The 25,037-nt window shown below is 41.7% G+C and overlaps 1 protein-coding gene across 1 annotated transcript in view; it reads right to left on the bottom strand.

Moving 5' to 3' along the window:
• LOC122816779 (solute carrier family 4 member 1 adaptor protein) overlaps positions 1-25,037 on the bottom strand; it is a 937,474-nt gene that overhangs the window by 682,545 nt on the left and 229,892 nt on the right. The window contains exon 4 of the mRNA XM_044089801.1: positions 20,629-20,689. Coding sequence (XP_043945736.1) covers positions 20,629-20,689 — 61 coding nt within the window. The remainder of the gene's footprint in view (positions 1-20,628; positions 20,690-25,037) is intronic.

A 25,037-nucleotide genomic window follows, 5' to 3' on the forward strand; every position in this document is an offset into this window, starting at 1 on the left:
CTATGCTACAGCATCACAAGGAAAGGCTATCTCAAAACAGACCATTTCAAAATGGATAGGACATTGCATACGTTTTTGCTACACCCATCATGGAAAACCAGTTCCTGCTAGCAGAAGGCCACACTCCATCAGGGAGCAGCTATATCTACAGCCTTCTTCAGGGGGGGTACCAACCAAGGATATTCTGGAAGCTGCTACTTGGAGTTGAGTACACACCTTCACCAAACACCATCACTTACCACTATACTCTAAGACTAGATCTGGCTTCGCCACTGCAGTTCTGCAGGGCCTACTAGCCTCTTCTAACCCTCTGATTCCACTTCCCATCCTTAGCTTTGGGATTCAACCCAAGTGTGATGACTGCAGCAGGGTAACACGATGAACATACTACAGTTTTGTACCTACCATAGGTTACCCTCCCTCCATCCCCTCTGTACTAGCTGAACTTATCTTTACCTCTCTAACCTATACAACCTCTGTGGTGTATATGCTTGTGCCTAAAGGTATTGTTTTATTTTTTATCTAAATATATTTATATATATATATATATATATATATATATATATATATATATATATATATATATATATATTTTGCCTACCTATTGGGGGCACCTGACATCTGGGGCAAGAAAAACTTAAGAAAATGGCGTTGGATGCCTCTTATATACCCCTGGTGCACTGACGTCAGGGAAGAAGCGACAGCAACCGACACCGGACCAAGACTTTGGAATTCAGGCCGACTGTGGGACCGCCTGATGGCAGGATAACCCAAGTGTGATGACTGCAGCAGGGTAACACGATGAACATCCAGAATGCCTAGTCAAATAACACTACAGTAATAGGCCACAAAGGAACAAGGTGCAACACAGGTAGCATGCTTGTACTCTGATTTGTAAATTACATAATATCTACATAAGTGGCTGTTAAAGGCTAACCACACACATCCACTCAGTGACATTAGAGGACTAAAAGCCAAGGAATGGGGCAGAAAACGGCTTGATAAGCAAAGGGATCAGACAGCCACATGGAATGTAAAACTGAAGAGGCAAGGCTCCAGCATATGTTAGAGGCCATTTACATTTCTTAGCAGAGAACCCTAATTACAGCAGGCAGACAGTACAGTTTTCTGCAAACCCCAAGTTCGGCAACTCCCTAAGTACACAACCCATGGTGAGAGACTTGGGTACTCAGGTTGACAACAATGTGACATTCAACAATCATGTAGCAGCGTGGTCAGAAAAGCCTTTTATTTGGTTCATCTCGTAAGTAAAGGGACTGCATCCAGAAAAAAAGGAGATTACTACCATTCTATACTCCTCCCTCAATAGACCAATTATTAAGTATAACGCTGTTTGGTATGTACCTCTCCAAACATCTGCACCAACTGAAAAGGCCACAGAAATATCTCACAAAGTGAATCCATGGCCTCCAACACCTATCCTATGTGGACAAGCTTAAATTACTACCACTCTACTCAGTATCGTACAGATTGCTCAGGGATGATCTGTGTCTCACCTACAAGGCAATCTCGGACCCTGTCTTACTAGAGATGTTCAACATCCAAAAGTCTAACTCCTCATGCATTAACCACTCGAAAGGCCTGAATCTAATATGTGACATCAGCAAAACCTGCTAAAGAGACAGGTTTGTCTCCTAGAGGCTGCCCCGCTTCTGGAATAGACTTCCTGTACATGTCAAACAGAGTACCTTGTTGACCCTCTTCAAGCGCAACTTTGATGAGTGGATGGGAAATCACAAATCTGTCCCAGGGGTTCTACCTGTGTCCTTCACTGACAGGCGTGACAGGTGTCTGACTGAGGTTTCTTTTTTGGGAGTAAACTCTTTGCTAGGCTTGTAGGGCCCCAGGGCCATTAGCCTAGTAACCTCCTATGATCCTGCTTCTAAGTCGGTGCAAAGTAAGGTTTCAACATCACTGAAAAACTCTGGTACCCTCATCAAGCTGATACCCTTTTTTTAAATATGTTTACTAAATTATCCCTGGTGAAAGAGGCAAACTTACATTTATATAAAATTTAATCAAACAGTATTAACAAGTTCACATTTAGAAACCTTATAAATTACATATCTTGTTATATACACTATAATCTAGGCAACATTACATAAATTATTCAATTCCTGCCACCTCTTAAACCACATTTCTCAGCCAAAACATTTTTATGCATGCATTTCCCCTCAGTTTCCATTTTTTTATGTAATGTACAGCTACTCTTTTCAAAAGATCCTACCTCTTGTTCTTTTTTACCTCTGTTACAATATTCACAATTTCAAATATAGTTGGTTTACATTTTGATTTCCATTTTCTAGTACTTGCTTTTTTGAAAGCTTCCAGGAAGTTTTTTGCATGTGACATCAGCAGTGAGACATATCTAAGTAAGTTTAAGTGGAAAATAGCAGTAGGTGGGAGACAGACACTGAAGCAGCAGCATGCAGTGAGACGCTTCTGCATGGAGACAGTGCCTGGAGGTGAGTACTAGTGAGATTTGGTACAAGAAAGAAACGTTTATCTTATTTGATGGCCCCTTTAATAAGTGGTTTGATTCTCTCAGTGGGTTAAAACAGAAGCTTTAGCAGGTGAGCAGCTTCAGGACAGGAGGAAAAGCAAGCGAAGCAGGAGACAGAGGTAGAACTGGCATTGTTATTTCTCCACATGTTCTGGTGGTGTGTAGAAGCAGCATCCCAATGCAAATTCTAAACTAGTGGATTTTTACATAAAGGATCCCTTGCCCTACCTTTTCTCTTTTGCAGATCTCTAACTTCACCATCATTTCATAGGATGACTAAAGATACATCTACTACTTCAAGCTCTGCAGAGCTACAAGAATTTTAAAGTGCATATTTTATATCATATACATATTCCTGGAAAATATCTGTAAATGTTAAGCTGCTCACACACCACTGAGCTGAACATCTGCCCTTCCCTTTCTCCATTCTGTTCCCTCCCATCTCTGACTTGTGTCTACACCCCACCTCTAGCTTCTATAATCAACCTATCTACCTATCCTTCTGAGATGATTTCACTATGGTAACTTTCAGCAGTTTTTCCTATGTAGTTATTTTTTCCCCAGTATCCCTCTCCCCTCCACATATATTTTCTTTGTCTTTACCTGCCAGTAGTTTCTTTTTGCGTCACAGACTGTTTCAGGCTCTGCACACTTCATTTCGCCCTTGCTGCTCTTGGGCTCACTCCGCTCCCCTACCCTGCCCCCAGCACTTCCACACTTATACCTACAAACTCTCCGCCCTATCCTCCCTGTCCAATCACAACCTCCCTCCAATCTTACTATCAACCTGTCAGTAACCACAATCTCACCTTCTCTCTCCACACCCACACACTATAATCTCCTACCTACTCCACCACATATAGTTCACAAAGTTAGTAGCTCACTCCAAATTAACTCCAAAACATGTACAACTACCTCACAATAATACTCTTATGCACAATTACATCCTTATTAATAATACTTACACACGTAACAACATTCCCAAATCTTAACCCTAAAATAGTTACTCCCACTGACAAGGATTCTTCCAGTTACCAAATATACCATCGCAGCTGCCAGATCTCCCCTCACTACTGTTTCTATACAACTTACCCTATTTCTTAGTACCTAAACTCCTAGATTCAACATAGGCCACACCCCACCTCATACCACTTACATACAATGACTCCAAAAAACAAAATAATATATAATACGATCTAATCTCTCTACTATCACAGTGCAGCGACATCCACCCTAACCCTGGCCCTTGCAATAATTAAACTTTATGACTCAACATCAGAAGCCTAGGCAACAAAATATCCCCTCTTCATACTTTTTTACATCAGCACAAGCCTGACATACTAGCCCTTACTGAAACTTGGCTAAAGTCCAACATGCCTGACTCAGAGCTCTTACCACCAACTACAGCATACTCATGTCTGATAGAACCCATAAGAAAGGTGGAGGTATAGCATTACTCTATCCTAATAGCTACAATATCACTCCATATCATAACATTACCCCTACTTTCTCCTCAGCTGAATTGCTTAAATCCAAATGAATGGCAGAGGAAACTAAATGAACACAATTCACAATTCAAGGCCAAATAGCGTACAGAAACTTTAATAACCGCTTTCATCACACGACTTCATGAAGTCGTGTGATGAAAGCGGTTATTAAAGTTTCTGTATGCTATTTTGCCTTGAATTGTGAATTGTGTTCATTTAGTTTCCTCTGCCATTCATTTGGATTTACTTGTTTTTTTTGGCTTTTTACATTTATATGAATTGCTTATATCCTTCCTAAACCTTAATAATACAATGAGAATCTGCATAATTGCACTACACATCCCCCAGATCATAACACTCACATTCTAGAAGACATACTCGCATGGACCACACAAACATTTCAACATGATACTATCACTTTAGGAGGCATAAACACAGATTGGCAAACTATCATGTCTGAACTATCCACTAACAATATCAACCTATATGTTTTTTCTCAACTAATCTCCTGTCTACTAGGTATAACAAACACTATACTCACAATCCACCTTAGACTGGATCCTAGTATCTCACCCTGCTAATTTCACCAAGGCTAGTACAGATCTAGACTCCCTTAGTGACCACCTACCTGTTTTTGCCATTCGAGTAAACACATATCTTCCAAAAACTCACACACTACAACTTGTCTGTAATCTCACTAACTTCTCTAAAGACAGATTTAATGATCTACTTAACAAAATAAACTGGTCACCACTGAACTTATTGCCATTAGATGAAGCCGTACACTACTGCTTCCTAAAAATACTAGACACATTAGTCCACTTCACATGAAAAGATTCAAAAACAATCCCATGTCCCGGCTAACTAAGGAATGTAAAAAAAAACTAATGAAAAAAAGGGATGCAGCCTGGGCTTAACGAAAGAAAAGCAATAAAAAACAAGATGTAATTAATTTCAAGCAGCTACGTAACCAAGGAAGAAAAAAAAAAATTACCAAAGACAAACAACTATATTACAGTCAACTACAACAACAAAAAAAAAAAAAACAATCCAAAAAAATTCTGGTCCACTATCTCAACACTACTCCACCCTGGAACTAAAAAAAGAATCCAAGATTCCACTCAACGCTCCTCCCTCTCAAAATGAAAAAGATTTTAACATTCACTTCATAAAATCTATAACTGATCTCATCAATAATACCACCAAAACCTACCTCTCTTAATCTTTATCTACCCTTAATACTCCCCCATTTAATTAGCCAAGACCCCCCCATAACCCTACCTGCACAGAATCCCTTTCTGAGAACATACCACTTTCTCTCTCCAGTCAATACCTACAAGCCTCATAAAAAGATTACTGCACAAACTCAAACCCTGCTCCGAAAATTAATCCACCATGAACGTGTTGCTATGAATAGATACGTTTAATGGTTCTTAAAAGTTAAAACCAAACAATAAGACACAGACTTAGCACTTTCACTCGAACAAGTTCCTAGAGCATCAGAGTAACAAACATAATCATCCCATTTTATAACAAAATGACATCACCTGCTTCATTGTTAATTACCTAATTAAGTACTAAGTAATAAAACATACTTATAAATTATTTTGGTCATATTAGTACAAAAATAAAAATACTAAAAATATTAACAATATAATTAAATACATAATTTCTCCACTGTTGATCACACAATCAACCCTCCTAAATTAGTGCAGTTTTTATTTTCAACACACTTTTAATAGAACAGTAATCATCAATGCCCAGAAATGCCATGGCATTAAACCTAAGTTGCCATAGTGTTTCTTTTTCCTCCAATAAAGTTTTAAAATCGCACCATCTCTCATCAGGAATTATTTTATCAGTTACAAAAAATAAAAACTTCTTAAAGTTACTATAAGTCAAACTATGACAATATAATGCGTTGCTAGTTTTTTTGTTTTTATGTCCCTAGTGTGCTCTGGAATCCTTTCTTTTAATTTCCGCACAGTTTTACCTACACAGAATGCAGGACATTCTGTGCATGACGCAACATACACCACCATTTTTGAATTGCAGTTACACCGACCTTTGGAACACGGAATAAAATCAATAAGAAAAAATGTATGATGATGGAAACAAATATACACTTAAATTACAACTGATTTAAAATAGTACTTAAAACCAAATGGTAAAATAAAATAAAATTAGTTGTGTAAACAATGTGGCAATTTTCTAAGTTCCAGTACACTTTTAATTGGACAGTAGTAGTTTAGTCCAGGCTTCCTAAAAGAGTTCAATTTTAATTGCCACAAGTTCATGTTTCTCCACAATATTCGGGATGTCTCCTTCAAGATCACCCATGTCTATGCGATCCAGGATCTGGAACTTAAAACCTGTGTGTCTTTTATGAAGAGAAAGGTGTTTGGCTAGTGAATTATTTTTACATCCAGAGCAGATTTCTGACAGATGACATGAGTTTATTTACAGTTGTGCCCACATAGAATGCATCACATTCATTGCACTGTGCCCTGTAAATTACTTTTGTAGTGTTACAGTCACCCCTGCACTTGTCTTAATGCTTTTCTTTAAGTAAGGGCTATAAAAACTATCACCTTGCTGTATAAATATACAAAATGTACAATTAGTTTCATATCTTTTAGTGTTTCCCTCATATGGTCTAGGTTTAAATTCAACAAAACTTCTAATGTGCCTCATCTTCCTATAAACAAAGGGATAGGGATTCACCTAAGATGTTAATCAGAAAAGGGTTTCCTGTGACAATGTCCCAGTTTTTTTCAATAACATTTTTTGAAATTGTGAGGTTAAGTGGAGGTGCTTCAGTCCATTTCAGTTCTATAATGGGTTCCAGAATTTTTTTTAACATCTGACCTTCATAGCCTCTCGCTAGAAAATCATTCTCTAAGTTTGCTCAGGTTTCTCAAAATGGTTCCCTCTCTCTGGTAATTCTAGCTAATCTATAGCCCTGGGACTTCACTACATTATACTTGTTTTTTTGTAGGATGTAGGCTTTTACTTTGGAGTAATAAAGTTAACCCTTGTTGGTTTTCTGACTAGATCAGTGGTGATTCTGTTATTGTTGGTGTCCTTGGAAATCTGTAGATCTAAGAAAGTGGTTGAAGTATAGCTATGGGAAGAGGTAAACTTCAGGAAGGGGGTTGTTTGACTGACGTAAGTGATAAAATCTCCAAGCTGCAGGGTGTCACCTTTCCGCACAATAAATATGTCATCAATAAAATGTAAACAGCATGTGATATGCTGCATATAGTCTGTGTTGTTTAACACAAAGTCCTCCTCCCACTTGCCCACGGCTATGTTAGCTATGCTGGGATCCATGGCAGCCCCCATTGCTATACCAGTTTTTTTGTTTGTAGCGTTTGCCATTGAAAGTAAGAAATTAAAGTCCAGTACAAGATTAATGAACTTGCTTAACATCTGTAGTTGTGCCTGTGTACCTTGACTGTTTCTTAAAATACTCTATAGCTGCTGTTATACAGTAATTGTGAGGGAGCACTGTGTACAAGGATTCCACATCAATAGTTAATAAAATACTGTCAGCTTCCACTGTAATGTTTTTTATTTTCCTCAAAAAATCAACTGAATCTCTTATGTATGACTTGTTCTTTTCTGCTAAAGGTTTCAGCAAGTAATCAAGGTAAATGACTGTGGCTTCAGTAAGGGAACCTCCACTTGCTACCACCGGTCTATAAAGTGGGTCTTCTCTGTTCTTGTGTGACTTTGGTATTCCAAAAAAGTAAGGTAAACGTGGGCATGGGCTTCATAAATAATTATAAAGATTTTCAGTGACAAGTTTTTCTTCCCATAATGTGGTGAAATTAGTGTTCCATAAATCATATGCTCTTTTTATGTCATCCATGGTAAATAACTCATAAAATCTGTTATCCCCCAGCATGTTCTATATCTTTTGGTTGTAGCTAGTGGTATCAGTCACAAGTATACCTCCTCCCTTGTCTGCCTTCATTACACACCTGGATTTATCACTGCCTAGCTCAATCAATGCTTTTCTTTCTCCATGTGTTATAAAGTTTTTTCTTAGGAGGTTTTTTAAGGAGTTTCCCCGATATCCATCTCACATTTCACTTCAAAAGCAGCTAATGTTGGATGTAATGGTGGACAATAGCTGCTAGCCCTTTTTATAGTTTCATCAATAGGCTTATTTTCAATGTCATTACTTTCACCATGAAACTGTACCCTTAAGTTGAGCCTCTTCACAAACATTTTAAGGTCTTTTAGTACCTGAGCAACCTCACTCCTGCAGCTTGGTACAAAAGTAAGTTCTTTGGACAACACACTTTTTTCATATTCAGTTAGTGCTTTAACAGAGTGGTTCCAGATAAGTGGAGCACCGGTTATTCTTGTTATTTTACCTGTTATTGTGGCTGGTTCCTCCGTCTGAGCCTGGGACCTGGGTTGTAGTTGGTCCCAGTAATTTAGTTTCATCCACTATACAAGTCACAACTCACTGTTTACAGTGCATGCAAAACTCTGTTAATATTTCTTCCAGGGATATGGCTACTGGTACCATTTTGAGGAGGTTTACCTGGCTTCATTCTCAGAGCCTACTAGATGATTTGAAAAATGAGATTTTAAACTGGATAACAATTTGTTTTTGGTCCCTCTGCTGAATAGGTTTTCAAAAAATTGTGAAGAAAGGGGTACACAAACAGGGAATTTCTAAGATATTTTAAGCCATCCTTTTCCAAATTACTAAGGGATTCAGTAACCCCTCATCCAATTTCGGCAAAAAAGAAATTAAATAGTTTCAACAAAATACAGTTAAACAGATATTTAAGAAGAAATGGTAAGGGGGATACAAAACAAATTCAGAAATCCCCCAATACAGAGGACAGTACAATAAGTTAGGACTATTTAACTCATTACAGCAAAGTGCGCCTCCAGGCGTTTCTGCAGTTACCTCCTACTACGGCTGTAGGTGTCAAATATTGCTTGTCCACATTTGCATTAGTAATTCCAAAACCATGCTAAATACAATATATCGGAATATTTTATCTTGAAACATACATGATGACAAACACGGTTGTATTAATATTTGACTTCTGTTAATGAGTACTTGATAAAACTGTAAGGTAATAACTTCATTTTTTAAAGGCTCAAGCCACACCCCCTTGGCATTAAAGGTACACACTCAAAAGAGCTATACTGGAGGGAATGAGTTAAAGGGACATAGTGACCCCCTCAAATCCTAGCAGTCCCTTTTGCCCTTCCAGAAAAACTGAATCTCCACTCTGGCAACACAGTTTCAAACAAATGGGTTCTGAAGATAATTTACTAAGGTTAGAGATGCTAATGGGAGGAAATCCCTTCTTCCCAGGGGGCAAATCCTCGACCACCAGACCAGACTCCCCTATTCCCCCCGTCCTTCAACACATGTTATCCCTGGAAGTTATGGAATCAGCTCCTCCTTCCCAGGTTTGGAAATGTTTTTATTTAAAGATGTTGTTAGTGCTAAAGAAAGAAAATGCTTGAAGACCAGCTCTGGATCTTTTTTCTTTCTTAAACCTGTTTGTGATGGTGCCCAAGATCAAACTTGATCACTTCACTACTGGTTACCTCTTCCTTATTTAAGTTTCTTGGTAACACTAGATTTAAAAAGATGCTTACCATTACATCCCTATTAAGCCAGACTTCAGGCATTTCTTTAGGTTGTATGTGTCTGGATCACATCATCAGTTCTCTGCGTTACCCTTTGGGCTATCCACTGCACCAAGTGTGTCAAGCTCCAGTTATAGTTCACTGCATGCCACAGGGTATCCACATTTTTCCATATTTAGATAATTTGCTTATCTTTCCAGAGTCTTCTTTTTTTTCCAAAGTGCCAGGAATCTCTCACAAGCTGAAATTCCAAGAGAATATTCAAAAGCCCTTTTTGGCTCCTTCACACAGGACTGTGTTTCTGGGATGTCAGCTGGACACCTCAGTACAAAGAGATTTTTCTTCCACAGGGGAAGAAAAAACGATCTACATCAAGATATTTTTCTAAGGTTTTCCACTCAGACTTCGTTCAATATGAGGAAATACCTCAGGATTTTGAGTCTCATGGCATTTACGTTCACAATAACTCTGGCAAGACTCCACATGAGAAAGGTAAAATGGTATCTGAAGTCTCGTTAGTCCCTGTATGGTTCCATCACACACTACACATGACATTCTGTGTCAGTTCATGGGTGTTTAGTAGTCTAACAACCATAAGGGCATTTTTAAGCCTAGCCATGCATCACAAATCTCTGACAACTTCTGTTACCCTTGATACAGTAAGGGACTTGGGAGATGAAACATCTACAAGCAAGGACCTGGGAGATGAAAAAGCATTTAGAGGCTGCCTGTGTCCGTTGGAGACACAGGTTCCAAACCAGAAATGAATTTCCTGTTCCCCATCCAACTGTCCAAGTTACACTTCAATTGGGTTAGGGAGGAACTTTGCTTCACATGGATATGGAGCCTGCTCCAGAGAACAGGTGATCTCTGAAAAACATACCTTCCTCTCCAGCAGATCCTAGTTACATCATTGGCAAGGTTTAAGTATTTAGAATGGGCAATTCTGGTGCTGTCTGTTTTGCGGATATGTAAGAAGTCCATCAGAGTGACAATGCCTTGTATGCCAGGCATACATCTCCGCTCAACAGCCTGTAGGAGAAAGAATACATGGTTAGAGACTTGAGGCAGTCTGCATAGGATGCGCTACTTACATCTTGTATTCTTTTAGTGAAAAACATCTGTGGACGTTCCAATTTTTGGATATGCCTGGTAAGGTACATAACAAAGGAGGCACAGTTTTCATTGATAGGTTTAATGAATGCTGAATACATCGGAATAAGGACCTCCTTGGACCTAGATGCCATGCATTTGTTTATAAGCTGCACAACATAGAATGATTTCTCACTACTATAGACACATGATGGTCAAAGGCTAGATTACTGTGTGTGTGTGACCCCCAAGTCCCTGACTACCGGATCAACTCTTAGGGGTGTGTTGTCAATATGGTAGTTATAAGAGGTGGATTACTTCCAAAAGGATAGTTGGCTGCAGCCCTTCTGATCTTAGTGTTGACCTTCTCATTCAAACTTCACTTCTCCTCAACCACTCCTACCAGAAACTTGCTGCTGTTAACCTATTCCTTCATTTTCACCTTTTGTCTCAGTTCTTAGCTTCATTTGATTTCTCCCATTTGCTGCCATTACAACTGTCTTATCTGTACTCAATTTCAACCCACATGCCTTCAGTTTTGCATTCATTCCCCCTAAAAAAACACAAAAATCTACCTTAAAAATAACTTTCCTAAACATGAAAGTACAATAAAATAGTAATTTGTAATATGGAAGTTTTTTTCCCCAAAGGGAACCTATCAGCCCAGCAAAGGAACAGCACAAGCCAACCATCGATCCTTGAAAGCCCACAGAGGTGCACACTCTTCAATAACAGGAAAGTTCTGAAGGGCTTGGAGCCCAAACCTGCCTTTTTAGTCAGTTTAACTCGAGCTGACTGGGTGTGTGTAAGGTACCCCTGAAGCTTTGGAAGCTGGCAGTTTGTCATATCCTTACAGGATATAACTCATATAGCTAAGACTACTGCAGCAGAGATCAATATGATGAACGTCACTAGTTTTCATCAGCAAAATTTATTAGTGGAAGGTTTTTCCCAGCAGGGGACTTATTTGCCCAGCCTTTAAGGATCAACAGCAGTCAGTCATTCCCATGACGCCTCCAGAAGTGCACTTCGATGACAAGGAAGCTTTGAAAGTTTTGAAACTCTTACTGCCTTTTATACATAGCTCTGCTCAAGTTCTTGGCTTAGGAGCTAATGGAAGGTGCCCTTAAGCTTTGGCTAACTGGCTGCTGGTCATATCCTTGGAAAGACAGAATGTAAATAGTCTAGGCTACAGCAACAGTGATTTAATGTTGAACATCAATACTTTCACACCACAGCATAAGAAAAAAAGTAGGTCTGCATGACACAGGCGCATGCTGGAGTTCTAAAATAACTGAAGCTGACTTTGACCACACAGTACAGAACTCTAAGGTGGCATAAATGTGCTAGACATACTGCTTCATACAGCCAGTCCTCTGTTATTGCTCACTGCTCCCCCTTACTTGCTCTCCAAGGGTATTGTTTTTAATGATTCTGAACTCAGTAACCTCCTTTACATTCTCCTATTTCCTATGGATGGACAGAAAGCATGGTGCAATGCTCTCTATCCCAGACCCAGTAAGAGTACGGAGTTTCTGAACACCTATAATGTTCAGCTAGACTAGACATGGTCTCCTTGGCAAGATCAAGCTTCCAGAGTTCACAGCCCAGCTGCAGCACAATGCCTGAACCCCCCCCCCCAAACATGGAAACATTGGGCTGGGACTCTGTCAGTACCTCCTCCAGTATGACGAGATTATGTCAGCTGCTCAAACATTCAGTCACTGGCCAATTCCTCCACTTGGGTTTCTAACCAAACCCATGTTATTTGAAGCATAGTCAAAGCTCCATTTTTCTATGCCACACAACCAGCTAGGTATTTGGGCTATGAAAGTTTCAAAAAAGAAAGCTTGGCTTCAGCATATAGGCAACCTTGCAAAAACTGATTTTCTAACAATGGAAAGTTTGTGTGATGGTAAATATGAAGGGTCTTGTGCTATTGTTGGATTTAACACTTAAGACTGATGATCAAATCCAGTAAGTTTGTGCAGTTTATACAATAATGCTTGCCTAGTTAGGAGGAGACAGGAAGCTTCCTTGAAGCACTATACAGCAGATTCCTTGAGGACAAGGCCATCTTCACTTTTTTGTCTGAAATGCTTTCTCAACCCAAGCAAGAGATGATCTAGGCCCAGTTCTTTAAGAAAGCACTGAAAGTTTCAACATACAAAGGAGAGGCAACTATAAATGCTCTGGGGTTTTGTACCTAACATAAATGCCTCAATCTCCATAGCTATATTCTGCTGAAACAGTGACAAACAAAAAGAACAGAATGTCCTCCCTCCAATACAGCTCAGGCAGTCTCCCAGATGCATCAAGTAAAAATAATTACCTATGATGTGTCAGAACTATTCTACTATATTACTTTAAGCATTTTCCTGTGATGTCTGAACTCTTGACTAGCACTGTGTAGTAAGAAGTATTGTCTTGTGTTTTTATTATTTATTATTAAATATTTTAAACCTTTCAACTGTGGTTGTTTTGTGTAGAGATAATTTAAGCTCTAGAGTACATTGCATGTCTGTAGTGATACAGTACAAAGTCACTCCAATAAGCTGTAAAAGTTCAGTCACACTTACCATTTGGATAATAATATTGCACAGTAATAATTGGACACCCTTTAGTAAGGGCCTTATCAGTAGCTAATATTAGTGACTGGCAGTGATTTCTACCTTAAAGCCTGGCAGAGAAGGGGGAATAGCTGGAGAACCTGTGCCAGCCTTCCCCAAGAGTGTCTGTGTGTTTGTATATGACTCATATCACAAAGTGTGTGTGTATGTGTGTGTGTGTGTGTGTGTGTGTGTGTGTGTGTGTGTGTGTGTGTGTGTGTGCTACTTGGGCAGACAGGAAGCACTGGTTGGACAGAGAGGGTGCTGGAGGTTTTAGCTTGAACAATAGGCTGAGATCTGTACCCTATAGCTGTGCCAGTGTGGAGTCGTATTGGGGATATGGAGAGAAAGGGAGAAACCAGCCCCAAACCAACTGCAATCTCTGTGTGCTCTTAAGGGAAATTGTACTTTACTTTGTGTGTATTTATCTTTCCTAATGTGGACATCCCTCACTGGTGTTAGTGGTAAGGATTGAGGCTCCTTGATTGCTGAGCCAGTGCACGGTATGTAACCAACACTTCACATCCTCCTGCCATTTCTAATGGCTATGTTGTGATGGCACACATTATAAATATGCACATCTATACCTTACTCTGTCCCGTACAAATCACTTATTTATACTAATCTACTGCATTTACATCCTGAAATACTAGCGCCTTGTAGGTCCCTTGACAACTGTGTATACAATGACATGTCCACCTGCTTGGTTAAACAAATGAACATATACAAATGAATACAATTATTTTAAATACCCAGTTCTTTTTAAGTGCTAATTTTTTTATTCACACTGACTATGTATAAATGACAGTGAAAGGAATATTGCAGTTATTAATTCCTTCTTTGATAATTTACATTACACAGCTCTAATGTTTTACAGTACATATGTTGACAACTTATAATATGTTCAAAGCTCCTGCTGGATAGCTTTCGGACAGCTAACAGTTTTGCTTACTGGAAAATGTTTTACAATCAAAAAACAATGCACTAAGACTTGCCTTTTCTGCAAAAAACATATAAGGAAGCTATAGATAAAGCAATTAAGAAACACAAGTTTCTTGTTTAGAAAATAAGAAGTTATGTACCTACCATAACGTTCCATGTTAGTTGTCTTCTCTCGCCTTCTTTCTTGCTTGATGGGTTCGGAGCCGATCCCTCGGCTCCGACTCGGCACTTGCTAAGCTCGAGAGTCACTTTTACCAGCTCGAGGCAGCCCCATATCCCATGATGCAAGGCGGTAAGTACCCAGATCTCGTTTGATGACAAAGGGCAATAGCACCAAGCATAAAATACTTCCAAAAGGAAGAAAGAAACTTACAGATGAAATAAGGACCAGATCTGAATGGTCTTAAGCATAACAGTTTCTTATAACAAGGTCTGTCCAGGCCAGGGGGAAGGAGGGAGGGTCGCAAGAAAGAAGGCGAGAGAAGACAACTAACATGGAACGTTATGGTAGGTACATAACTTCTTAATGTTAAGTTGTCAATCTCGCCTTCATTCTTGCTTGATGGGACCGCGTCCCTAGCACCTCTATCCTGGGTGGCTCAATGGAACAAACTCTTGAGGACTGTAGAGCCAAAACTGGCTCTGTCCCAATTTGTAATGGGAAACAAAAGTGTGAGGAGTGGCCCAAGTGGCCGCTGCACAAATAGTGTCCAAAGGAAGTCTAGCTTGAAAAGCTGTAGAAGTAGCTAAGCTCCTAGTTGAATGTGCTTTAGGTTTTGAGCACAGCTGTTTTCCCCTGAGATAAAATTCAGAGATGACCGAAGAAAGCCATCTGGACAAGGTCACTTTAGAAACAGGAAGGCCTTTTTTATTATCCGCATAGGAAACAAAAGTTGATCAGATTTTCTAAATTTTTTTGTTCTGTCCAAATAATATCTAAGTTGACGGTGGACATCAAGATAATGTAGCTTTTGTTCAGCCCTATCTGAATAGTTAGGAAAAATACAGGAGATCAATGGATTGATTCAAATTGTTCTTTGAAGCGACCTTAGGCAAAAGGTTGGGTTAGTTCTCAAAGATACTCTGTCTTTGTGAAAAACCAAATAGGGGGGTCGAACCGAAAGAGCATGAAGTTCAGACACCCTCCTGGCAGATGTAATAGCCACTAGGAATAAAGTTTTCCAAGAAAGATGTTTCAGGGAACAAGAAACAGCTGGCTCGAAGGGGAAGAATCAAGTATGTCAGCACTAAATTTAGATCCCACTGAGGAGGAGGATTCCTGATTGGAGGCTTTAGTAGGAAAATTCCTTTCAAGAAGGCCCTGCAGAGCCTATGGGACATAATATTATGATCTGCGACCCGACATGAAAGTTGGAGATAGCAGCCAATTGAACTCTGACTGTGGAAGAAGAGGAGCCTGCATGAAAAATCTCTGCTAAGAAGTCCAGGACTGCCTGAACAGGGCAGTAAAAGGATCAATATTTCTGGCCTTAGCCCAATAAGAGAAACGTTTCCATTTGCTTGTATAAATCCTCCTGGTAGAGGATTTTAGTGAAGCTACTATGATGTCTCTAACTGGGTTAGAGATCAAAGGAAGCCTGGCTAAGGAAGGAAGTGGAGCAACCATGCTGTGAGGTTGAGAGAAGGGATTGACCGGTGCAGCTGACCCGATTGGTGAATCAGAAGATCTGGCACTGGGTCCAGATGCCACGGCTGCACCAAAAGGTGATGATGGAGGAACGGGAACCAAACTTGTCGAGGCCAGTAAGGGGCAATGAGAATCAATTTGGCTCTCAACACGGTAGCTTTCTGGATAACCTGAGGGATCAGAGGAAATGGAGGGAAGGCATAAAGAAGTCCCTGGGGCCAATCCTGGGTCAGAGCGTCTCTGGGGGGATGGCCTGATAGAGGGAAGAGGGAGAAGAAGTCTGGACATTTGCTGTTTTGGGGAGTAGCAAAAGATCGCAACATGGACGACCCCATTCCAGAAAAATCTCTTCCGCTATAGATTGCTTGAGAGACCACTCGTGAGGCATGAGAATAGCTCTGCTCAATCTGTCCGCTACAATGTTGGTTTTCCCAGGGATATGCGTTGCTACCAGAAACCGATGAGAGGAGATCGCCCATTGCCATAGTCTGAGCGCTTCTCGACACAAGGGGTAGGACTTGGTTCCGCCCTGTTTGTTGATATACCAAACTACAGACATGTTGTCTGTGTGGACTGCAATTGTCCCTACGGGAAGAAAGTCGTTGAGGGCTTGCAACGTTAAAAGCACTGCTCTCATCTCCAGGACATTTATGTGCAGATGGTACTCGAACGGCTGCCACGTCCCATGAACCATCCTGCCCTGATAATGACCCCCCCCACCCGATCAGGGAGGCATCCGTGGTGACAGTGGCTATCGGGGATGGGGGTACAAAGTACCTGCCTTGGTGAACCTGAGGAGATGTGATCCACCAAGCAAGATGCTCTTTGCATGTCTGAGTCACCAGAATCTGGTGACGCATTGGAAGTTGCTGGTATGACCATTGTGTGAACAACATCCACTGAAGAAGGCGCATGTAGAATCGAGCCAGGGGAAGAAGAGTAATGGCCGCAGCCATGAGACCTAATACCTTTAGAACCATTCTGGCCTGTACTTTCTTGTTGGCCAGAATGATCCTGACATGACTCTGAATGTCTGAAACTCTTTGATCTGTAAGGGTAGCTGACATCCGAACAGTGTTTAAGTTTGTGCCTATGAAGGTAATAGACTGGCAGGGTAATAAGGATGACTTTTCGAAGTTGATCGAGATGCCCAAATGAGAACAAAGGTTTATTGTGTAATCCCTGGCTTGTATAAGCTGATGCCTGGTGGTGGCTGACAGGAGCCAGTCGCCGAGATACGGAAACACCTGGAATCCTTGACGTCTCAGGTGAGCCGTGACCACTGCCATGCATTTGGTGAACACTCTGGGGGCTGTAGTGAGACCAAAGGGCAGGGCTCTGAACTGGAAATGACTGGACCCCAGCCGAAAGCGGAGAAATCTCCTGGAGCGTCTGTGAATTTTGATGTGATAGTACACATCCTGAAGATCTATTGAGCACATCCAGTTGTCCTTCTGTAAGAAGGGCAGAATTGACTGAAGAGTGACCATTCGGAATCTTGTCTTCCTGACAGACTTGTTGAGTCTGCTGAGATCCAATATTGGTCTCCAGTCTCCTGTCTTTTTGGGGACCAAAAAGAACCTTGAGTAGATTCCGGGCTCTGAATGGTCTAATGTAACTGGCTGAATGGCTCTTTTTTGCAGTAGTTTTGAGACTTCTAACTCTGCAATTTCCCTTAGACCGGGTGGTACATCTGGAAGGGAATTTGAGGGGAAGGGACTTTCCTCGAAAGGAATTATGTAACCCTTGGATATGATCGACTGTACCCATCTGTCTTGAGTGAGGGAATGCCAGGCTTCTGGGTACAGTGATAATCTTCCCCCGACTGCCTCCAAGGAGGGACAGCCGGGCAACACCTCAGGGATGCTGAAAGGGCTTGTCAGAGAGAGGCTCTCTGTTTCCCTGGTTTTTCGGACCCCCTCTGCCTCTAGAGCGGCATCTGTTGTTGTTACCCCCTCTGCCTCTAGGGGTAAACTGACCACGTGAATCCGGCGTGACTCCTTGGGATTTACGGAACCACATTTTCCCACCTTTCTGTCCTTTGGGATAAGGTCTAGAAGGGGTGGAAAAACGGACTCCAACAGCAGAAAGAGTCTTGCCGTCCTGCTCGCACCTGGTCAAGGTTTCCTTCACCTGAGGGCCAAACAAAGCTGACCCATCAAAGGGAGAATTTGTGAAGGACGCCTTAAAGGGATCCATAAAATCACATAGCCGCATCCAGGCTTGGCGCCTAAGAGCCACACCTGTACCTGCGGCTCTACTCGCTCCATCCGCAGCATAAGATATTAGCCGCATGGAGGAGTTTGCAATGGAATTGAGGGTTCCTAGCTGCAAAGCAATTTTTCTTGAGCCCCTGCAGCTGTAGGATCCTGAACTACTTCACCCAGCTCCTTAAGGATATCCTCTGGAGTCTGGTGAAGTGACATAGGTAATTCAGCGAACGATAGCAAAGGTCGCTGAGGAAAACATCCGCCACCGTACCTATCCATGGTCCTAGAGTCCTTATTAGGAGGATGGACGGGCACGGAAGGATCTGCAAGTTCCTTTTGGTGGCCGCAGCCACCACCATGGCATCAGCGGGGACACCCTTGGTGAGGAATTGCTTGTCACACGGGCAGTGATAAATTTTGAAGGCCTCCTAGGGACTGGCTCTACAGAGTCAGGAGCTGCCCACGCCTTCGTGCAATAACCTGCATAAGGGGTCGAAGGCGGAGACACCCAGGAGGTGGAGGGCCGAGATCCAAACGCCTCTAGGTATACTGACTCATCCTCAGAGGGATTGTTGGTGGGCCAGTTTCCCTCTGTTTCAGGAGTTCTAGGATGTCTGCGAAGGAGACATCCTCAGAGGGGATCTAGGGATCCCTCTGACTCATCAAAGTCAGTATCCAAGTGACAGACTCGGGGAGTCTACATGCTTCCTCTTACAAGTCCTCTTCCTAGGAGGATCTCCCGAAACATCAGGAGAATCCTCGGAAGAGGGGAAATTCCCAATGGGGAAACCTGAGGCGGAGGATCTCTGGGTCCTGTAGCAAGAGAAGTGGCAGAGATGTCAACAGGTACTATAGAGGGAGGAGCTACGGGAACAGACTGCTGACTGATACCCGTGGCCAGCACACTCTTCATCACCTCGAATGCTCCCCTTCCAGGCAGGTCCGAGAGAACCCGTTCAAGAACTAGGAGCTCCAGGGACCACCGAAAGGGAAGTCTCCGAGGCAGATGTCGGAGCAGAGCTCACCAAGGCCGAGGCTCCAAGGGGAAGAGCGGGTTCGGACAAGGGTCCGATGCCACTCACCCTCGGAGGAGACCATGGAAGCCCGACCACCGAATCCCTCTAAGGAAGGTCTCAAGAGGAGATAAGAGTAGAGGCTGAAGGAACAGAAGGGGGTATCCGCCTCCAGCCGTAGCAGTAACTGCTCGAAGACCCCAACTCCAAGCTCTGGGGTAGAGTTGAAGGAGGAATTGTAACGGGTGTGGACCAACAGTCGCCTGTTGAGACGGACTATGTAACATTTGGGCCAGTACCTGTGACTTAAGTAATCTACTGACCACTCTCTCTAGGTCATGATCTGACAGTCTGGATGACCTTGAAGATCGGCTCCGATGGCTCCCGAAGAAGAGGTGAAGCCGAGCCGAAAGTATCGGCTCCAAGGAAGGAGACCTCGACCTCTTCCTGGAATGAGCCATCGGAACCGATACTAAAGATCCTGTCGGAGCCGACTTCGGAGCCGACAGGAAGCTCGATGTATCGGCTCCAGCCGGAGCCGATACAGCCACCAAAGTAACGGTGTCGGAGCCGACACCGATGCCTGTGCCACATGGGTGTCGGAACCGATCGGAGCCGACACCGAAGTGGTCGATGCAGATTCGGCACCGATAGCCATCGGTGCCGAAGGCTTTGTTAAGCCAGAATCGGCTCCAGACGGAGCCGATCTCGACTCGGAGCCGAGGCCGCAGGCTTAGACACAGAAGCCTGGGCCTTGGAAGATTTTGCTGATTTTGACGGAGCCGACTTAGCCGGAGAGCCCTCTGGCTTAAGAAGGCCCCTAAGTATCAGCTTGTTGCGTCTCTCCTGCAGGACTCTCTGGCTGAAGGAATGACAAATAGCACAGGAGTCCTGCAGGTGAAGAGGCCCCAGGCAATACAGGCAAGAAGTGTGACCGTCTGTCAGAGACATCTTCTGACAGCACGAGTCACACTTCTTAAAACCTGAGACCCTCTCCTTTGACATGGTGCTTAAACACACACACACACCAGTCAAAAAATTTAAATTAAAGAAAATACCAAAAAGGTATTCCTAAAAATAAACACACACACACCCTAACAGGGAGGGGATGGGATGGGTAAAGTTTGACTAAAAAATAATAAAAAAGACAGGAATTTTTTTAACAAAAGGGGGCTTTAATATTAATAAAGTGAATCACTTACCAGGAGCTGGTAAAAGGAGGACCTCATAAGCGAAGCGGCAAACGAGATCTGGGTACTTACCGCCTTGCATCATGGGATATGGGGCTGCCTCGAGCTGGTAAAAGTGACTCTCGAGCTTAGCAAGTGCCGAGTCGGAGCCGAGGGATCGGCTCCGAACCCATCAAGCAAGAATGAAGGCGAGATTGACAACTTAACATCTACTCCCCCCCCCATAATAAATCTTTATTATTATATTATTTTCATACACAATGAAGAACAAAAATAACTTACCTGACCCTACATAACCAAGTACTGTGGCCTTGATCTTCATATTCATACTCTAGTTCCTCTCCTGAAAAACAAAGCAAATTACTGGAATTTTTCATCAAGCAGTGGACACGTACTACTTCAGCCAAAACACAAGATCTCACACTTTTTCTAGGACACTAACAACCCAAGTTTGGGAATGGGTTTGGCAGTAAAACAACTATCCAAAGAATGCCTGATTAGCTGCTCAGGAATGGAGCTTCTCCTTTGCAAATATTATTCTGTTAAGCATCTGATCCTCAGAGAAGGAAAGACTCATTAAGTCAGACTTTGAAGGATACCTTATGCATGCACAGAAGAGCGTGCCTTACAATGTCACTTCAATTCCAGTTAAAGTGGTAGGATTATACTGTCCCCCTATCACGCTAAAACAGCTATCACCAGAACCACCACCTCCATATTTTAGCTAGTACCACAGTGAGCACCTGAAATCTAGACATCCCAATGCTTCTTTCTCCCCCCATCACCACCACCAAAGCACAACAAGCAGTCACATATTACTCTGCAGTTCTCACTTTAATTCCCCTCAGAAGAGGAGGAGGAAAAGCTGGGACCCTGGGTTCCAAGTAGCATCACAGGGGATTGGGGGTGACATGATATTAGGTCTTACATTCTTTAATCAGCCACTAAGTATGAGCAGCCAAAGCAGACAAGCACAATGTACCAGTCTGACACACACAACCCATATCTAGCTAACTTCTGAAGCCCATGTCTGCCACCCTGACCCCTCCCCAGTCTCCACCATGGTTGACCTGAGTGATGTATGTTCCACACGCTCTCACTGAAAAATATTGACATTACCTAAACTCACACTCTTCCACTTCACAGCTTCAACTGCAACATCTGGACTACAAGCCAAACTAGTGCCACTGACCCCACAGTCTACACTATGCCCCTACATCAGTGGATGTACCAAGGCAGTTTAGTATCATGCAGTCATAAATCAGCTTCAGATAAGAAAAATCAATACAGTGCTGTCACTTTCTTGGAGCGAAAGGGGCATCTACATTTTGAATTCTGTTAACCTGTTTTTGACGGCTTCGAAAAGCTTTGGCACCACATTTACACTACCCTGTTAAAGCCGGTATTCAGTGAAGAAATAGTACTGGGCTTATCTTTGTCAATCTTCTCCCTTCTTGAAACCATACTTTGAATGTTATTTAATTTTTCATCTCACCACTGTGTGTACATGACACACAAAATTATACCAGCTCTGCATGCCTGTTAATACATGCAAGCAACAAGATGGGGTACCAGTCAAAACTACATTATTTGACAGTGGTGCATTCCCCTAAAGAATGTGCCAAGGTTCAGTCATGGGTCCTTTAATATTCACATTGCTTATTCGTAACATCCTACATGAACTACATTTTATTAACCTTACCCTATATGCAGACAATATTCTCCTTCTTGACACAAACCGGTCTATTACCAATCTGTATCAGAATGTGTAATCAGAATTAATAAACCTCTACAACTGGATTGAAAAAAAATAGTCATAAATACTAATAAATGTGGTGTCATACTGTCTGCCATAACCCAGAAAATAACTGCCCCTTCCCCCTGAAGAGCAAGCTTGCTCTTAATATTAGTCATCAAAAACACCTCATAATAGTTGACATATTCTTTACAAAACGTACAGACACTGTTGTTACTACTAAAACTCTTGTTACAAGCTTACTCACCTTCTGGCATCCGACAGCAGACTAGCAGGAAACCCTTTTTAATTGAGAAACCGGAATATACCTTAACTACATTACATTCTATTTCAAACACTCAGCTACTTCAAACTGCAGTACAAATACGGTCATTTGTACCCTTCTAACAATTGCTACAACTTGTCACTATAATCTTTTGGATTAAGTTAAGTGGTTCACTATTACAAGCTGAGCAGCCCTATTACTACAGGTAATGCTTTTCAAAATGATAAAACTTCACTCATGTTTATCATTGAAATTAAATCTGTCAGTCAGAGGAATGCATCCTTCGCATACAATGTTACATTATTTAAAATACCTAATTTTAGATTACCAGTAAGGAAATACATTTTTTTCCAAAAATTCGACCTGGCAAAGCATATAGAATAGTACAGAGCACTGGATATGAAAAAAACCTCACAATGCTTTTATCAAAGAAAATTAATGTGTCAACTAGGCTGAGCTAGACAAATTTGATTCTACTCCAGTAAAACATTTTGAGATCAAAAAGACTCAACCTGTTGAACTTCTAAGCATAAGGTTTAGTTAACTACAAATATCTGTAAATATCTTTGCATTTGTTACTCTATACCACAGTCTTGAAATGTTGATACCATTGCAAATGTTCTTTCTTCAACAGTTTAATATTTTTTTTTCTTTTGCTTCCCACATAATTATTTCTTTGTTTCCCTGTTACTGTAACAATTTCATGTTCATCCATGCCTCCAAAATGTATGTACTTCTTAATTTAACTACTGCATTTTCAAATAAGGAGTTTAAAATTTGTAAACTTGCATTGTACATGCTCCAGAAAACAGCATCTGATGCTCTTTTTTGAAACCCGGGCCGTGGATGAAAAGGGTCAGTTCACCAACCCAATCATCCGGTTAATAAACAGAAGAAAGTAAATAAACAAATGGATAGATTATTATACCATGACCCCCCCCCCCCCAAAACTTGCACGCTGATTGGCCAGCGTGCCCGTTGTAAATCGAGTTATACTAATGGAAAAAGGTCCAGTCGCCCGGACTTTTTTCCATTAGTATAACTTGTTTTTTTAAAACACTGTCTCGCTATGTTAAATGGGTTTAACATAGCGAGACAGCTTTAAAATAAGCAACGGAGATCTCCGTTGCTTTTTAAAGCTGTCTCGCATGTTAAACCCATTTAACATAGCGAGACAGTGTTTTGCAACGGAGAAAGCAAGATCTCCGTTGCTTTTTTAAGTCTCGCTATGTTAAATGAGTTTAACATATGGACAGTTTTAAAATAAGCAACGGAGATGTCCGTTGCTTATTTTAAACTGTCTTGCTATGCTAAACTCATTTAACATAGCGAGACACTAAAAAGCAACGGAGATCTTGCTTTCTCCGTTTTTGCTCAAGCTCTGATGTACCGCGCAGGCGCAGTACATCAGAACTGCCATGATGCCAGACATCTGCGGAAGGGCAGTAAACAGGCATTATACTATGCCATTATTTAAGAAAAGTAATAGTTTCTTTCTTAAATAATGTCGTATAATAGCAATAACCACTTCTGGTGGTAATGCTAATTACCCACGGTTGGCTTTGTTTGGTCCCTCGGGCTTCGCCCTCGGGACCAAACCACGCCAACCGTGGGTAAATTTAGCATTACCCACACCCAGGCGTGGGTTATTGCTATAATATACTGGCATGTGCTGTAACCCACAAAATTAAATGCAAACTGAATTCTGCCTCTGGGCCAGTATGAAAAGTTTGTCCATTGCACAAGTACCATAAAAAGGCAACAACATTTGTATTAAACTTCACTGATTCAGTAGGTTAAGGTAATGAACTGCACATAAGTCACATCCTGCTAAGCTAACTGCTTCTGGCAATGTTCATCTGTATATTGTGTGAATTTCAGCAACTCAACTAAGCAGGATAAACTATCAACTCAAGACTGAAATTAAGCACAGGCCCAGCTGCTTTTAACTGGTTCCCCAAAGACATGATTTTTTTTTGGGGGGGGGGGGGCAGTTCTTATGCTTACTAAATGATGACATAACTGATCAAGTGATTTATACACCATTTCATAGCCATAGTAGCTTATCAGCAAAGTACTTTTACTAGGCCGTGGTGGTGCAGTGGTTAGCGTTGTCACCTCACAGCAAGAGGTTCTCCCGTTCGATTCTCGTCTGGAGCACCTTCTGCATGGAGTTTGCATGTCCTCCCAAAGTTGAGTGACATTTGAAAAACATGAAGGTAGGTGCGTACGTGAGTGAATTGGTGTGCCTTCTTTGAAGGCTGGGCGTCGGGCTGGCAACTCAGCACCGTAAAAATCCACCGCCAATCATTAGCGGACCGGAGTTGCGCTGTGGCCACCCATAACCTAGAAAAGCTGAAAGACCAAAAGACCAAAGTACTTTTACTTATTAACTTACGAACACAGTAGAATTGGTTTAACAGCCAGCAGTTATGCAGGAAAAAAACACTGCATATAAACATTTTGCAGAGTCCTTTTTTATGCAGAAAACAAGCTGAACTTAAAACTATACAAACTGCTCTCTGTCTGTTGGTTGGAAAGGGTAATGTAATGTGTAATGTAAGCATACTAGTGCACATTTATTTCAATGCAATTCCATTTGATACAGAGTTGATATTGTCAAGTCTCCAGCTAACATTTGGACACTCAACATTTTCATAGGCTAACAAG

The sequence above is a fragment of the Protopterus annectens genome, chromosome 1.part1 (genome assembly GCF_019279795.1).
Source record: "Protopterus annectens isolate FY-2018-M chromosome 1.part1, PAN1.0, whole genome shotgun sequence".
Classification (NCBI taxonomy): Eukaryota; Metazoa; Chordata; order Ceratodontiformes; family Protopteridae; genus Protopterus; species Protopterus annectens.